General features: G+C 41.7%; 1 protein-coding gene across 1 annotated transcript in view; it reads right to left on the bottom strand.

The window, feature by feature from the left end:
* Nucleotides 1–19,427, bottom strand: part of LOC122816569 (ephrin type-A receptor 7-like) — a 2,140,039-nt gene that overhangs the window by 148,074 nt on the left and 1,972,538 nt on the right. Inside the window, exon 12 of the mRNA XM_044089436.1 lies at nt 18,232–18,381. Within this exon, the coding sequence (XP_043945371.1) occupies nt 18,232–18,381 (150 nt within the window). The remainder of the gene's footprint in view (nt 1–18,231; nt 18,382–19,427) is intronic.

The following is a 19,427-nucleotide window of genomic DNA, read 5'->3' as shown; positions in this document are numbered from 1 at the left end:
GCTACCCATGGCTGCAGATGAGTGTGAGGCCACCTGTAATGCTCTCTGTCACTGTTGTAATGTTGCAAAGAGTGTCAACTGTCTAATAAGTCATTTGTATTATGTGTTATTTTTTTTTATATTTTTATAATTTTTTTTTAACTGCATGTTTGTGCAGTGTGGCACAGAGCACAGCAATGCAATGGTGTGCTCACATATACTCAGCTGACGTCTGGCAGACATATAAAAATAGAAACTGGATGTAATAAATTGACATAATTATTTTTTTTTTTTTGGCATTTACATTTGCACGGTATGGTGAAGGTATATTTGTTTTTATAACATCCAACTAGCTCCATGGGTAGAGATATGGTCTTATGTGTAGTAGGTCCTGGGTTTGAGTCCATAACAGGCAGAATATGGCTATAAATGAATGTACTATTTTTCTTTAATTTCAATACAGTATTGTGAATTTTGTCACTACTGTGCTCTGCTAAGCACTACTCAATCATGTTAAGCAGTGCACAGACATGCTAATGGCTACCAATGTTTGTGCAGTGCTAAGCTTTGCTAAAACCAAGGTTCTGCAAGCTTGTGCTCTGTTTGGCTTCACTCAGCTGGTTTGCACACTGCTAAGTGATGCAGCGCTTTTTTGAATGTTGCTGAATGCCGTGTAAGGGTGGGAAAACAGCCTATATTAAGCCCAATAGGCCAGAATTCTGCAAGTGTCGTTGGAGTTCATTTAACTGTTGGTATGACTGGTGGTGTTGATGAAGGTGAAGGTGTGCACTTTCGGGTGCAGCAGTGAGGCATTCAGGAGTCCAGGATCATGGTTGGGCTCCTTATTAAAAACCATGATCCCCAGTTGATGCAGGGCAGATTCCATGGCTCAGAGTGTAAGGCAGAGGCCTAGGACCATTTGGCCATGGAACTCACCAGTGTCCCTGGTATTCCCTGCACAGGTGAGCAGTGTCATCACCATTTTAACAACCTGAAAAGGACCTGGACACCTGGGTCCACAAGTATGTAAGTATGTCTTCCTCTGCCTAACCAAAATGCAAGCTGAACTCTGCAAAACAATGTATGCATAATGATGTGCTTCTCTTCCAACTGCTGAAGCTCAGAGGGCTTGCAATGTTGGGTCCCATGCTGGGCAACTGGCCAGGTTGTGCCGTGAGTGTGGTAAGCACTGATTTAGTATGCCAACTGTAGTGCAATAAGCAAGAAAGGGCAAAGCATTTGCTGCAATAAAGTGTACGCAAGAAAAAACTGTAGTGCAATAAATGGGCATGTAGAACTGTACTGCAATAAATGGGCAATTAGAGCTGCAGAGCTGTAGTGCAATAAATGAACAATAACAACTCTATTTCAATAAAGCATTAGCAATACAAATAACAGTAAGCAAAATGTTGTTCAGTAGGATTGTGTTTTGTCAAAACCATCCAGTAGAGCTGTATGCATTGTTTGTCTATGGTAAGGTTGCCAAAGTGAAGTGTAACACTGTAATAGCTGTAGTCAGCAAATCTAATGGTCTGCAAACAGTATTGCTCAACCCATAGTACTGTCTAAGGCTGTCTCCAGACCAATATCAGTCATGTAATGCTCTCTATTCCTCAGACATCAGGTAACAAAGGTATATGGGTGAGATAGCCAAGTCCATGGGCAGATATTGTGTGTGGATTTCACAGATATTTCAATCCAATAACAATAAAATGTGTTCACTAACACTGTTGATTCTAAACTACAGCTTTTTTCATATATGCAGTATGGTTGCATTCCATGAATCTGTGTTCTACTGTCATTGAAGTCTACTATGACACTGTAATACTACTAGAATGCCAAAGGAATTTCCTGTAACTTGTATTGCTCAATTCATAGTATAGTTACCGGTAATCTCTAGGCAAGTATCTGTCACTCAATAGACAGCGGTGACTTGGTAGCTCAGCCTGTTAAATGTTTTGTATGTAGTACATTTTGCCACAACAGCCCTGTGCTCGAATCCAATGGTATATAGCACTAAACTTTCAGTATCAGTCAAGTAATGCTCACATTTTTTCTCTCACCAGGAACACAACAAATATATGGGTGAGGTGGACCATATTATCAGCATATACTGTGTTTAGATTTTACAGACTATTAACATCAATACCAAGAATGTGTCCATTAGAATTGTTGAGACATAAATAAAGCTGTGTAATCCAAGTATGGCTGCATCCCTTGCAAGTCTATACTAAGTTGCTGCAGTCAATTATTACATTATTTGCAGATGTCCCCTGCAGTCACAGCTATTGGGCTCTACTCCAATACCTGCCAATTAAGGCATGATGGCTGTCTAGTTTACTTACTGTACACAAACATGCCTCTCAAGTGTCACAATTTCTCGTAATGTAATTAAAACTGCCTAATCCATCTGTCACATGATTAGAAGATAAATTATTACCTGGAATGCAATATATTACCAAATCCGTTTACAGAAAACCTGGGTAGTTATGTAAGTCCACATTATGTGAAACTGTTCTCTGTAGTGGTGTACCTGCATTTGATACTGGTTGGCCCATACTGATCCATGCTAACAGTTTGAGAAGTATGTGCATGCTACAACATTATACATTATACATCAGTTATAGGAGAATTGTAGTCACTGTACTCAAACCTGACAAAATACACCTGTAGAGTATATATTTCAGTATTGAGGGATATAATCTGCAATGTCAGTAATGGAATTTTTTTCTCTCTTTCTTCCCACCCCTTATCATCATTTATTTATTACTGTTATTTATTATTAGGATTTAATATTAGCATATTTTGCTACAATAAATATAGTTTGGAAACATGTGTTTCATTATTGATATGTTTTATTATGATTTAACAATAACATATTTTGTTAAACTATGTATTTGAAAATGTATTTGATTATTGTTATAGGTTCATAGGTTCATAGTATGATACTAGGCTATTGGCCCAAAGGCCCTTATAAGCCTAGTCAAGAATTTGCTCATGTTCCCTCAAAGTCAGCACCTGTTTCCCCTGTCCAGTAGGGACACAGGTGGGATCTCAGGGGTATATTTTCTGTTTCCCATCCAGTCATCCAGGTTCCTCTTAAAGAGGCCTAGAGAGGTATGCTGCTTGACATGGAGAGGGAGTCTATTCCACAGATGGGGGGAATCTTTGGGGCACAAATCTGTCCAGCCAACAAGTTCTATTAATGTCACAGACCAGGTTAAGGCCTTGCATGTGGATTATGCAAGTGGAATTTGTCTTACGGATATGCAGCAACTCCATCAAGGCTGGGTCTGAAATTACCTTGTATGCCAGACACAGGTCACCACTGAGTAGTCTGTATGAGACTGAGTAGAGGGACAGGGATAGGTGTTTAAGACCCTGGATTTTCCTGGTCAGGAACCTCTGTGTTCTCTCCAACTGCTGCATGTGCTTGGCAAGGTACATGCTGACGGGGGCAATGTATTCGATAACAGATTTGATAAGGGCGGAGTACAGGGATGTTAAGACCTCCTTGTTCCTGGATGAAATACCCTTATTTATGAGGTGGGCATGTAGAAAGCCTTATGTACAATGGAGGCAATGTGTTGGTCAAAAGTCAGGTTGCTATCAACCTGGGTGCCCAAGTCCCTCACAACTGACTGCATGCTTAGTACTTAGTACATTGTTTTTAATGTGATAATTAGTGGGATGACATTTTCCCCAAAGGGGATAATGATGCATTTCTTGGCATTCAGTTTCAGGCCATATTTCTGACTCCAGTCATTAGTTTGGGTAAGGCCCTCTTGGAGAATGTTCACATCACTAAGGGAATTTAAGACAGCACCCAGCCTGCAGTCATCTGCAAATGTTTTACTATGTTTTACTATGATGCAATATTAACATATTTGATTAACTTTTGTTGGCCCTTTGGTTTACTTTTTACTGGCATGCTGTTACCATACTAACTGTTATGTTACTTAATGTGTTGCACATGTTATACATTAATATGTATTTGGATGAATAAATATGATGATCGATTCTGTTAATACTAACATTGGTTTGGTTATTACTAACCATAATGTATTGCTATACCTCATTTCCCACAGCACGTGAAGGTAGGCTGGTTCTGGCTGATCCCCCTACCCTGCCTCAACTGGGTGTAGCACTGGGTCCCAGGACATCTGAGACCCAGACTGGTACTAAGCCCTCTGGTGCCCCTATACTACCTGCAGTGTCAGTTAGTACCGTCCAAGGGGATGGGGCTCAGTGCCCCTCTGGAAGCGGTGGTGGAGGGGGTGTTGTCACCTATGCAGAGCTGCCAGTCTTAGTATGCAGGATAGTCAACTTTGGCTATTATCGCCACCTGCACTGGATTGAGGGCTTGCTGGCCACCTTGGTGGGTGCAGCCTTGTGCTGGTGCCCAGCATCCAGTACAGCCACCCTCTAGGCAGTAATGGAGAAGTGTTGACAGTCCCATGTGTGGGAACATGAGTCACACTGCTGCCATCTGGAGGCACGAGGGACTCAGATTCCACAACACCCTCCCTATCCAAGGTGTTTACCCACTCATGTGTCACACACTGCCCCTGTCTGCTGTCTTACCTGTCTTGTCTGTTTGCAAATGCATCCTTGCCCACCCAAATTACCTCCTCCACACATACTTATGTCCTTCCCTAACATTCCACTGTCAGCTTAAAAAAATAAAAATGGGTACCTGTCCCCCCCAAAAAAATTGTCCCATACATAGCTCTTTATTTTGCACAGGTCCACTGGACACATGTAATTCAGTCCAGTTGGCTTGACAATGCAGTTATGTTGTCCTCACCTCTTTCTGTGAGGTTTGAGAATTTAAATTCATCTACAAATTCTGTCAAAGTGCACAGTTGTTGCTGTATATGAAATGGATAGCTATGATTCTTTCCTACACCCTTCCTGCGCATCCCTCCATGCCTTTCCTTACAGTTTTCCCATTGCTTGCCCAGATTTCACCACTTTTCCATCTCCCCTTTTTTTCTTTTTATTTTTTAGTGCTGAGCTGTACAATGCAGCATGTCGCACAGCTTCCTTAAGCTCAGCTAAATACAGCTATAATGACTATATGTGTTTTTAACATTGTAAGACTCATGTACAAAATAAGCACCTCTGCCATGTTTCAAATATAAGCCAATCACATCTGTAGCACATTGCATTAACCATCCATGCCATGCAACTCTTAATTAAAACAAGTGGTTTAAACAAAACATAGTAATTGCCAATTACAGTCATTATGGATGTTGCAGCGGAGTTTTGCGCCACACCATGCAAATTGGAATAAAACATAATGGAAAAAATGGGAGTGTTCCTTGGAATCTGGTGCAATAGTACACCACTAGAAAGCCAAAGACATCATAGTGGATGTAACTAAGGCCTGTGATAGTAGGTAAATGTGCCCTTTTATCAGCAACATGTAGGAAGTCACCTGCTAAGGCATTCATCGCAAAATACATATTCAATTGGGACTCAGGTGCAGAAATACATCCATATAAAGCCAAGCACATACTGATGGATGTAGTAAATGTATGTCACAGCCTGTATGTGTGCACATATAGCTTGCAAATTCACCCACTGTAGCAGTGGCTCAATAGCTCAGTCTATTAAATGCCTTGCATACAGTACATTTTGCCACACACAGTCCTGGGTTCAAATCCAGTGTTGTGTTGCATTTCAATTACATTATTGTGAAGACAGCAGTTAATGAATGACTCATGCACTCATTATCCACACACAGCATTGCAAACTAAATAACTGATTTTCAGCTTTGGAAGTCACAGGCCTGCAGGACACACATCACATATCCATATAGCATTTCTATATGTCATCTAATACTCTGTTATTGACACATTTGCCTAACATATGTACGTTAAACACATGTTATAATTGGAGTGTCAGGGGCACTCTCACCCTGGCTCTACCTATACAACAAGGCTGACACAGCAGACACACATACACCTACAGCTTGTTGTCCTCCAAAGGGTTCACACTTACTGCCTATGTCTATTACCTGGAGCAGCAGCTGCAGCCTGTGGTACACAGCTCTATGTAAATGTTTCTGCTACAGACATACTCTCTGTGATTATGTTGTCTCCTCACCCTAGTAATGTCCATCTCAATAGCTAAGAAAGGGGGCCTTACTCTACATGAAGGCATTATACATTGCACAGTGGTTGCATGTCACTGCTTAATGACATCACAACTCAGCTGTTTTGCCTACAATTAGCATATCAGAGTCACAGATTGATTTAGAGGCAATTACCTGCTAATGAGCAACATGTTAAAATGCAAGCAGCTGGTTATGGGCAAAGATTCTGTATGAGACTTCCCTCACACAGAGCATACCTTTGTGACACAGTAGTAGTAGCACATTTCAACAGAGGAGTACTGCACTGCACCAGGTATGTAACTGTTTTTTGTGTATAACAGAATGCAAATGGGAGGATAGAGATATGAGGAATAGGGGTGTACAGCAATAAGCCTGTCTTACACCTCTGGTAACAACATGGCATTGATACCCTGCTGTCTTACACATACAGGGGATGTACAATATATCAGGGTTGGATTGTCTTTTGTAATTGTGGCACACTGGTGTTGTTGGACGTCCCAATATAGTGATCATTGTCTGGCACTGGTCTTTTGACATACTATTGTATGGCTGGCCTTAGGGGACACACCACAGTGGACTGGAGTGTTGGCTGTAGGATCATACAGCAGAAACTCTCATGACACACAGGGAACTATCTTAGTAATGATACTATCTCGGTTGTATCCACATACATAATATGTTGTCATACTGTGGGATATGACATGTGTGAGAAAGCTGTGGATAGTCCTGGCCATTTTGTTCTTGCTGTATCTGTACATAGTGGGCATCCATGTATTTGATACTGTAATGTGTTTCTCTTTTGGTGGGTTTCAGGACTAATGCATTACAGAAGGCGTGCCCCATTCTCATATGTAGAGAATGAACTTATACTTCAAGGACTATGGCAGCATCATCTCATACTCCTCCTATCCAGGGGGAGGCATAACAGGAAACAGTGGGCTGCACTGTGGGTAGACCTTGTCCAGGATGTGAATGAGGCAGGCCACCAGGATGGGACACATGAGCAGGTTCAACACCATGCTACGGACGTGGTGAATACTGCCCAACGAAGGGCAGCTGGTGTAGCCAGGGATTGTGCCATCACTGGTGGAGGACCTGCAATGGAACAGCCACTCACGGCCACTGAGAATTTCCTGGTGAACTTAGGGACACACAACAGCTCCCAGGCATCCATCACACCATACATCTTGAAGGTGGGTGCCACAGTGTCCACAGCAGAGGAGTGTGCAAGTAAGCTTACTGTGATCACCAGTGCAATACTTCGGGAGTCATTCTGTCAGGTTGTACATAACTTTACATGGGTGTCAGGTCTATGAGCTATGGGGATGGGGGGTTTAGCTAAGTTGTACACTCATACCCAGAATGTCAGCAATACATTAAGTAAGACAGTAGCTACTGTACATTTGAGATATATGCAGGTATCACCTTGTTGTACTGCAACATGCGGTGGTACTGAAATGACCTCACCCTCACCTTTTTACAGGTCCATCAGGAGTTGTCCAAGGCCATGGTCCTGCTTCTGGTAAGCTTGATACTATTTTGTTATTGCACATACATATGCTATTAACAGTGAGGGCCAGGATAATACCATATGTACAGGTAATGTTGTGTATAACTAGAGCATAATGTATGTATGTTCCAATCTGGAACAGTTACCTAAGTTTCCTAGAGATGGTAATCACAGGAGTGTAGTTGAACAAGCAAAAACACTTTTGCAATTATAGTTCAGAATGAATAGGCCTCCTGGTGTACATGAGGCAATTAATCTGGCATGGCTTGTAAATACTGAAAGGTCTATGGTATATACCTTAAGCACTGAAACTTGTCTTTGTGTATATTTGTTAAGATAGGTGTACTGAGCTTTATGTGTTGTGCTATTAGGTATAGTGTTATATCGCATACCTGAAAGGTACACTGTACTGGATAAGTGTCACATGATTTACCTGATGTGCTTGTTATAAAGGCCTTAAGTAGAATGTGTATGTTGTTGTGAAGAAGTATGTTGTACATGAAAGTGGAGATGAGAGGACATGAGTGTGGTAATGCAGTTGTGTGGATCCTCATTATTATGACTCTTTATGGATTTCCATGCATAACAATGCAGGTAGTAATGTATTGCTTTTGTCTTGGTTTCCACAAGTGACCGAGGGGGGTGGGGTCTTCCTCCACACCACCTGATGTCAGTATCTCTTTGGACTCTGATGATGATGGTGGCCACAGTGAGGCACGGGGGTTGTTGGGGGCTTTATCTGTCCCAGAAATTGACATCCCTCTTTTGCCCCCATTGTCACTGCATACAGCATGCTCACACATGCCCAGTCCCCAGAGGCCTCATATATGGGACAGTCAGAGTGTGGAGACATTGAACAGGCCAGTGTGGCAACTATGGCATCAGCGAGTATAGACACTGGGCATAGCCAGAGAGCTGGTGAGGTCCCACAAAGGCGGATTGCCAGGGGTGCTCACAGGATGACTGTTGTTCATGCACCACCTGTTGCAGGTGTCACATCACGGGCTACTCGGAGCATGTTTTGGGCCATCATGGAGGTGCAGGAAAGTTCTGAATGGAACACCAGAACACCAGACATATGCTTAGAGTTATGGATGCAGCACAGTCTGATATCCATGCCTGCCTCCACTGCATTGGGGACACCCTGGATTGCTGCACTGATGCAGTGGCCAGATGGTGGGCTGAGACAGTGTCTGTCTTGGGCTGCACATTGTCTGTGCTGGAATGTGTGGTTGGAGTTGGCCATCGGACCCTTGGACTTAGGTCAGCAACACCATCTGCTAAGAGTCCACGTGTCCATTCACAGTTATGCTCCCATAGTGGTAGTACATCCATCTCTACAGAGGGGAGAGTGCTGTCCACACCACAATGTGGTGGGCCATGGGCACATGGTCCTCGGCAGTCCTGTTGGGCACACCATCCCAGTAGACAGCAGTCACTGTCAGGTACTAGCACCGCATCTGACCTTGGGCATGGTGGTGCCAGTGCAACTCCTTGTGGAAACAGTTCCTGTGTTCAGAACCAGAGATGGTGAACTGTCAACTCTACCATGTACAGTCCACAGCTATCCAGCATACACACATGTAGGGATAGCACTGAGCTTTATTGTGTGCATGCACACACTCATACACCACTGTCACATGCAGGTGACCTAGAGACACACATGGCACCTCCACATGCCCCATCTAACCCAATCCCCTTCCTGACTCACACACATGCTGTCAACCATTTCGGCCAGCCTAGACCTCCAGCACCCCTACACATCACCCTGTGCAAGTGATGATACCTGTGCCACATCCCTGTCATCCTTCCCATCGATGCAGGGGAATGAAGCTATGTGTCTGATGCACAAGGTGACTATATTACTTGACATATACTTGTGTAATGCAGTATTGTTTTGCATTCCACTTGTAGTGGTCACCAACATATACTGTATGCTGGCATGTCACATGAGTACATAACATACTTTTGAGGACCTTAGGCTGTATGATGTTGTACTGAAGGTATTGTTACACAATGACAGGTATGTCACAGACCTGTGAATGTTTCTGTTGCAGGAGTCTGAAGAGATAACCTATGGACACACAGCAGCAGTGGAGTGGCACAGCATGGCATGGTAGCCCAGCAGAAATATGATTTCACCAAGGTACAGAAGTATACATGCATGGCTCTATAGGTTCACATCTGTATGACAGTCTACCAAGGACAATGGCAGTGGTCAGCATACTCATGCATTCATATTTGTGATGTGGTCTGCTACAGGGCAAGGTGTGACCTTGCTGGAGTGCATATGCTGCCTATCTTTGGGAGCATAGTAGATGGATGACTCAGTGTAAGGACATTAACCTACTATGTGACATTAGCACTACATGCTTGTGTGACACATTTGTCTAGAAGACATAAACACACCATTGAAACAGACCCAGCCTAATGGCACCTCAGTGTGGCTCAGCACATGCTATCTGTTTGATTGGCTGGGCAGGCATCATCTTTACACACAGCATCTGTCTGAGTCCCTCTTGGACTGGGGAAATATGTGCTGGCCCTGTACCAAGAGGTATACAGATGTCTCTGATTGTGAGGGCTGTATGGGCATTATGCTAGTTAAGTTCACATGTGCTATGGCCCTATAACATGATGCATACTCCTGTAACAGCCTCACACTCAAACATGGCCACATTCAAGCTAGCACCACTTCCACTCACTGCATACAGGACACACCAAGGCACACAGATACTTCAAGTTGGTTGTATGTAGATTAGAACACTTACCTTTGTACTGGTACACACTACAGATCACAGTATCTGATGCAGCAGCACAACTCATGTCTGCTAGTACTATCAGTTTAGAACATATAATGCTTGTTGATATAGCGAGCCTTGTTGTGGTCAGTCATTTGGGGGCCACATCACCTCCAACAAATAAAATTATGTAAAACCCTATGTATGTCTACTTTACATAGGTTACCATATGTATGCCATATGGATATACATACAAACACCAATTTGGGCAGAGTGGGATTAGAACCCCTACCTATCTAGAATTACACACTGTAGATTGCAGTATTTGTTGCACCCACCACATCTTAAGCCTTGCTACTACACTGTCAGCTGGTAGCCTTAAGGTGGCTATCATCAGGCCTTGTAGAATAGTGCAGTGTAGAAGCCAGTAGCAAGTTACAGGCCCAAAAAGGGCATGTCTGGTGTTTTGTAGGGTATACATACACACACACACACACACACACACATACACACACACACACACACACACACACACACACACACACACACGCACACACACACACACACATGCACCAAGTGGGCTGTAGTGAGATTAGAGCCTCTACCTATCTAGGCTTATACCCTATAAATCACAGTACTTATCATATACATCTCATACTACACTGTCAGATGGTAGTCTTAAGGTGGTTGATATCATCAGGTCTTGTAGAGTAGGGTGGTATGGAAGCCAGCAGCAAGTTATGGGCCCAAAAAGTGCATAAACATTGCTGCTGGATAGGCCATGAGGGCATGTCTGTTGTTCTGCAGGGTTATACACAAACAGACACACACATACCAAGTGGGCTGCAGTGATATTAGAATCCCTACCTATCTAGGCTTATACACTATAGATCACAGTATTTATCTCATGTGCCATAGGTTAAAGCTGTTGTAGATTTGATTACAGACACAGTACTTGTGCATTATACAAACTAGACTTGTGCTGAACAGCATATGTGGCCTGCACAGTGATATTACTTCTTACTGTCATCTGCATCTAATATCCTAGCATTGAGATAATTGATGTTATCCTAGCTTTGTGTGTACAATTACCGGTATGGCCATATGTGGCTGCTTGCAGTTAGATAGGCAACACTGTGGGCATGGACAATGTGCCCTGTGCAAACGTGCATTGACACCATTATACATTTCACCACCTGCTTACCTGTGTCTGTCTACATGGTGACATCCAGCAGGCATAGAGGTCTGTAGGTAAGGGGATTATGTACTGTTGCACACTTAGTTTGAATCCTTTGAGCAATATTATGGGTGTGTGATAGTGCAGTTTACTCACCATTATTATGGTATGTCAGACAATGCAGTCATCCACACACATATTTCTGTATATAACAAGGATATATACATAAATGTAGCTGTGTGTGTGTATGATATGTATATGTGTTCTGTAGAGATATGGGTGGAGTCTATCTATCATTTTAATATATATAGCTATATATATCTATTTGACACTACATAGCGATAGATATACTATGGATGTGAGAGAGATACTGACAGACGGATATGTATACGTACTCATATGTCTGTATGTATAGACATTTATACATAATAGGTCATTTTAATGAAGGGCCAACAGAATTGCACTCATTTTTACTAAGTGTATGGGCATGCCCAGTGGGTCTGTCAGTACTTATAATGTCACTCCAGCCACACCTACCTGTATTCCAGTCTGGGATTTTGTAAGTTACAGACATTAACATCCTCCCCTGTTTCTGCAGTACTGCACTTCACTCAAAATGTCCACAGCATTCCCCAGCTATCTGCTGTACTAAATATGTGACTGGGGTTGGTAATGTTATACCAACAACAGACTGACAGTCTGCATACCTCTCAACTGTCCTGATTTTCACAGAATGTCCAGAGTTTTGCCTCATATGGTTGGTCTGTTCCTCATAAATGTATGGTCTTCTCGTGGTTTATTGAATGTTAATATCAATACATTCTACTAACTACAGACAAACAATTGTGTGTCAGATTTTATATCCATCAGAATATATGTACTACTGCAACACCTTTGCTTCCAGTAAGGTTTATGTGACCAATATCTATACTATGTCCTTATGTTTGGGCGTTTGTCCCCCAAATCTTTCTGGCTTTGTTCAGATTTCTTGCACTGAGAGGTTGGGAGGTATGGCATTCTGTGAAAATACTAATATACTACTACCTCACATGCAAAAGTAAGTAATTCCAGATTAGAACCATCAATACCATCACCCATTCTAGTGCCCCTAGATCACTGATACTGAGCCTCACAGTTCACTAGACAGAGAGGGGTCATCCATCACACAATCAACAGCATACATATCTACATTGTTATCCTGCATGAAGAGAGACATACAATGTGTGAGCGCTATCTACATTACAACCCTGAGATTGCCTGGTCCACTTCTATACCATAGCCAACTTTCTGTTAAAGCAGTTATATGGGGTACTCCGCTGTGTTGGGGGTGGGGGAACAACAGCACATGATCAGGTTTGGTAAACAGCAGTCCAAATATTATGTGTGCCCACTGTTTAACATCTCCTTTGCCCGATGTCATGAATATTCCAACCATGAGGCCTAGTGAATATAAAGGAACATATACTATTGGAATCGGTATCAGATGTACCATGTGGATGTTAACTCCGACTGAATAGTCCACTATATTTTCTTGCATAGCAGCAGATCCATACATACAATACCTTATTATAGTAATCCTTACAATTAATTTATAGGTTAGATACTTACCTTGAAAATGCAGCAGTTGACAGAACTGTAGTTCAGGGCTGACTTTGTGTGATGCAAGTGGTACACAGGCAACACATGGGTACAGGTTGTTTGGGTTGCTTAGCATCAGGTATTTTATTATATGTATGTGAGTGGGAGTAAGGTGTCAGTCTTTGGGGCTCTAAGTTGTCAGTGCATGTGCTATGCATTGTCTCTTAGCTAATGCCAGGGCATACTGGGTATGCTTACATCTGCCTAGGGGGACATCATCAGGGGGCTCCTCCTCCGAGTCCTCCTGTGAGTGTGGCTGTGATGACCTAGGCACTGGTGATGGGGCTGTGTAAACCTTCCCTATACTGATCCTGCTGCAGCCGCTTCCACAGGATCATATTGTGTAGCATGGCACATACTGTGAACATATGTACACATGTGGCTGGAGAGTACTGCAGGGATCCACCAGATAAATCGAGGCACCGGAACCGTGATTTCAGCAACCCAAACACATGCTCTGTGTTCTTGCTTGTTTGTCCTTGTGCCTCATTATGGCATTCTTTGGTGGTTGTGTGTGCATTACTGATTTGTGTCATTATCCACGGTTCCAGTGTGTAGCCAGCATTCCCCATTAAATGGCCATGTGGGATGTCCCCCCTAGCAAACATCTGGTATAGCTGTGATGCACGCCAGATATGGGAGTTGTGATAGCTGCCAGGGCTGCCAGCACACACACTCATGATAAGGCCCTGGCCATTACACACAACCTGGCAGTTGATGGAGTGGTACCCCTTGTGGTTGACATAGATTCCACCCTCCTCACCGGGTGGTGCCTTGATGTGTACATGGGTGAAATCTATGGCACCCAGTACCTCAGAGTAGTGTGCTACATGGTAGAAGAGTTGCATATTGCTGGCCATGTGGTAGCATGGCATCTAGGAACTGGTGGAGTACTCTGAATGCTGATGCTGATGCCTGTGAAACCCCCATCATGTCCCCAGTTGGACTTTGGAAGGTACCTGTGGCTATTATCCTAAGGGCTACACATACCTTTGTTTCCACTGGGATGGGTTCTCCTCTGTTAGCTCTGGGCTTGAGTTGAGAGTGACAGAGCTCAGTGAGCTCTTGTAGTATGTCCCTATCCACCTTGTAGCACTCTACAATCTCCAGCTTATGTAGCTACTGGAAGAATACCCTGGGCCTGAACACTCTTCACCTTCTCTTCCTAGGCCTTTTGTCAGCATCAGCAGCATTGACCTCAGCATCTAGCACATACAAATATAGCACACCTGCAGCAACCACTAGCATTTCTTCACTTACAGTTCCCAAGTCTGTACTCCAATGGTGCAGAGTATGGGGGAAATCAGATTGTAGGGTGTATGCATATTTTATAGTTCTCTACTATAGGTGCTGTCTGTGTGATTGGATACCTAAGATGCAGTGCAGCTGCCTAATATATCATTGACATCATTTAATGGCCCTAGTTGAAGTTAAGTAAGGATCAGCACTAATTAATGCATCATTGGCCTTTTAAATACTCTGATCACGGTGGCTTACCGTGCCAACATGTGCCCCATAGGTAAACACTGCTCAGCAGTCAGTGCACAACCCCCAGACTTCCATGCTCAGCACAGAGGCATGCTGTGCAAACACATGGAAACACGCACCCTGTTGATAAACAAAGCTTAGAAGTCAGTGCACACACACCCCCAGGCTTCCACACTCAGCATGGCAGTGTGCCACACAGACACAGCTATGCTACAATCAGCTTACAAGTTATTGGACACACTCTTTCTTGATGTCAGCTTTTTCCTCTGTGGATACCAACATGATTCTCTGCCTACAAAGAGGGCATATGCGGACACGGTTACCTCATTATGCTATTCAGTATCTCCATCTCATTTGCCTAGGGATCCTTGCTCACAACCTGGATACTACATGCTTCCAAGCCCTTCCATGTTAGCAACAGCACCAGTGTACCTTTGTAGATACTACACTCAGGGTCCTGTAATACATTTCTGTCTCATGATATTAATATTTGATCTTTCCATTTTTTAAGGCATGTTTGCACACTGCAGCTCACTACACAAACATCCTAAGATTATTTTAAAAAAAGTATTTATTTTAATATATTTACTGTAACTTTTGGAACAGGAACAGAATAGTTTTGCTCATATCTGTGTGTGGTATGGCATGTTTGTTTATCTACCTACATTTTTACTGCACTTTTTGTCTGTCAACAGTCCTGTACATGGGATTTTTCTGTTTGCACTATGGACACTGACATGGGTTTTACAGAGTTGCTTATCTGCTTGCTGGATTGCTCCACCTGCCTCATTTGAATGAGATTAAACTGCTTATGAGGTGATTTGCATGCCACAGAAATTTCTGTGTTGGCGTGCTCATGCATGCCGCTCAGCAGCACTTAAAAATGTTCATGCCAATGTTGGTAGCATGGCACAATGCCTACATGGTAAAAAAATGTGTAGGTTTTATTAAATTCTCCCTACTGTCTTTTGGCTGGAGTACATATTTGATTTTCATAGATTGAGAGAGAACCCAAGACTGTAGGTTGTGGTTTAGTACCTGAAATATCTCCTCTTCATAATTGAGCCTGGATGAGATTGTCATTTAGGTAACAATAAGTGCAGATGCCCTTTCTTCTACAGTAAGCTATCACGGAGGTCAGGTATTCAGTAAATATCTGGCCTGCAGTAGGTAAACTAAAGGGCAAATATATAAAATGAAAGTGTGATCCTCTTGCCACAAACCTCAGCTAATGCCTGTGATCATTGTAATCTTTGTTGAGAGAGTTAACAGGAAACAAGAGGGCTTAGCATGGGATGCATTGCCTACAAATTTCCCATTTTGGTACTTTCAGAAATCTGATTAGTTTTGACAGTTAAGAAATGAGTCTGCCAGAGCCTGTCTTCCTTGCCACTAGAAAAAAACTGGAATAATACCTCTTTACCTGCAGGCCTTGAGCTACCTGAGTACCTTGTTGTATAGTCTACTGAGCAAGCATCCCCTCCAGAAGATGTTTTACAAGGTGTTCTTGATACTTCACATTCTGGCAATTTCCATTTTTGAGGGTTTAACAAGAAGTGGAGATTGTATCTCCTAAATATGCTATTACCTACTGTCTCTGATTAAGGGTCACCACTTTTAATATTCAGTGGCTAACCTGCCTCATATCCCTGGGTGTGAGTGAATAGAGGGGGGGGGGGGGCTGGGGGGATTTTTAAAGTAAGGGGAGGGTGGATGCAAGTGTAGTCATAGTTGTCCTCCTTGCTGGTCTTCCTATTTCAATCATTATTTCTTTCTTTCTTTCTTTCTGACTGCATTCAGTTTCTATTTTGGTATGTCTTTTTGCTTTGAGATTGTTTTCCGCTTCTATTCCTCCAGTTAAAAAAAAAATCATAATTTGGAAGGGTATTTCCTGCTGTATTTAAGTTGAGGATGATAAGAGCATGGCTTTACAGATCCAATTGTTTTCAGTTTATCCTCGACTTCTTGAATGCATTGTGCATCTGCAATCTAAACAGTAGTCAGATTTTAGATTAGCCATTTGGGTTTTGGATGCCTCTCTGGCTATATCGCATGGCTCTGGCTTTCTCAATGTGTGGATATCCCCCTTGATAAAGAGAAAATGTAAGCCACCCCTCTTTTGTAATTAATGTCTCTTCACCTTTCCATTGAATCCAAAAGCTGCTTAATCTGGCATGACAAACCTCCAAGGGACTGACAATATGGCAGGCTCTGAAAGAGTTTCACCATGGGCCTTGGCCATAGTAAACAGCAGACCTGGGGGCTGACCACTTACTACCACAGTACTGCATTCTTGGACCTAGGATCCCAGATGGATTATTTTTGTTTAAATAGGGCTGGATGACCAGATGCCTTCCTTTAAAGGGTTTTGAAACAGAACTCCTGAAGATATTGCAGGCATTGACATTATCTAACTCTAAGCAGTTATAAACACCATCAATCTGTGTTTTTAAATGAAAGTTAAATAATACAGAATCACTTGCCTCTCTTAGAAGTGGACAGCATATCCAACATTTCTGTGTAGAGAAGATGACAAACACATCTCTACAGTCATTATTCTAATGTATTTAAAAGAAGTAAGTAAATACAACAAATATATAGGAGGAATAGTGTTCCAATATGGTACTAATGTGCTCATGCTTCAGCTGTGTTCTTTCCTGCTGGACTAAGGAATGCTTTTCTTTTGAATGGCACACTGTGCCAGCAATGAACTGAGCAACAAAAAACTTAGGAAGGTGTGTATCATATTTGTTCCATGACTACAGGAATGTCCAAGGTAAATGTGGCATCAACCTAGCCAAGTTAGAAAGGTTCTCTGTCTGGACAGATCTGTGGGACTCTGTAACAAATCTCTCAAAAATATTGTTTTCAACAGTGAACCATGTGATGAAAAAACATAGTTACATACATATATTATTTCTTGCTAGCATAAACAGTTATTGCATTGCAAATTCTTTTTTTATTTTTAAGACCACTAATGCTAAAAACACAAACAAAAACATCAACTGTTTTCATTGTGCAAAAACATGATTAAATTGTCCAGCTTAGTTCTGTTATAGCAATTTTTCAATTTAATTGGCATTTTTTACTACATACTATATTGAAAATTGGTCTCTTAATGCATAGGGGTTACTTGATTGATTCACTGCTGGATTATTTGACTGACCACCTAATGACTTACAGAATTAACTCATAATTACACAAAAGAGTGCCAATAATATACTGATTAGTCATGGTCACTTCAAATAATGTGTTTGATGCATTTCTTTGTACCTTTTTAGCTGCTCATGAATTTACGCAGCTGCAGAGCCCATTTTGTAATTTAGATCAGAGAAATATCCTTTACTAGTCACACACATTCTAAAAAGAGACTGCCAAATTGATGTTACTGTAATGAATATGTTTGTGCTGCAGTATCAAAAGGTGATGACATTTTCACAGCAGCTTATTTTTTATACCATTCATCAAAATAAAGTAAATACATTTAAAAAAAAAGGTGAGTTTGTTTGAGGGTTAGTATTAAAAACATTCTGAGTCTTTAATGTACCTTTTAAATGGTTCACTAGAAGTAACTTACATCCTGATTAGACATATCCCAGTAGGGTCTTTCACCATAGGACATGACTTCCCACATGACAATGCCAAAGCTCCACACATCACTGGCTGAGCTGTATCTACCATACTGGATGGCTTCGGGAGCTGTCCACAGTACTGAACTCTTCCCACTCTGAAATAAAGTATAAATGTAGGTGACTGTAAGAACACACACATTAAGTAATAGTTGTAATAATATCATGGCAAATTATATTCTGTAGGCTCAGACAATTGCATGTTCCTAATTAAAAACATTCTATTTAAAATAACACATACACTTTAATTTGCAGTTTGCCATAATTCATGTCTAATGTAATTAGACTAATAGATAACTGCAGGAAAAATATTCCAGATGTCATGCCAATTAGTTTACTGTCATTGTAAATATTTTAGTGGAAATTTGTATGAAGCTATCTGATTTCAGTTTCTAGGTATTCTTAGGACCTAGCAGTTAAAATAAAATAAGAAAAACAATAACATTATGAATTAGTGGGGACTAAAAAAAATAATTTTTATCAGTATAGCAAACCATGAACATATGACATAAAACAGTAAGACCTTAGCCAATACAAAAGATGTTCATGTTAATCTATGTGGAACCCAATAGTCGATGAAAACAATGTTAACGGTAATTTCATGGTCCACCAAGAAACAATAAAAGTAGCTAAAACATGGACCATAAACAGCACACCAACTACAGCAGACTATTTACATTTTGGTGATCATGTTCTGTTGTAACAGAAGATTTTCTTTCAAACTTTTGTTAGTAGCAAGCTGCAACATTTTATTAAATAACGATGAAATAATTTGATCTCCAGCAAAAATATAACTTTGCTAGTTACAACTCTATATGTATACTGACACACACACACACACACACACACACACACACACACACACACACACACACACACACACACACACACACACATTTGCGTGTGTGCATGTGCTCACACATATACACAAAGTGAAGGAGAACTTGTAGTATAATGTCCTCCTACTGGTCACTGTGAAGCATGTGGAACTGAGTCTTGGGGACATTCTGGTAGGGCGATTCCATGCAAATGCTCCAAAAAAAGCATGAAAATTTAAAGCAAAGAAAAACAAATAAAATGTTTGTTACACTCCTACATCCCCTACTAATAATAAATGCTAACTCAGAGATCAAACAAATATATT

The sequence above is a fragment of the Protopterus annectens genome, chromosome 1.part1 (genome assembly GCF_019279795.1).
Source record: "Protopterus annectens isolate FY-2018-M chromosome 1.part1, PAN1.0, whole genome shotgun sequence".
In the NCBI taxonomy this organism is placed as follows: domain Eukaryota; kingdom Metazoa; phylum Chordata; order Ceratodontiformes; family Protopteridae; genus Protopterus; species Protopterus annectens.
The sequence above is the reverse complement of the archived record's forward strand: the minus strand, read 5'-3'. Positions and strand labels throughout refer to the sequence as shown.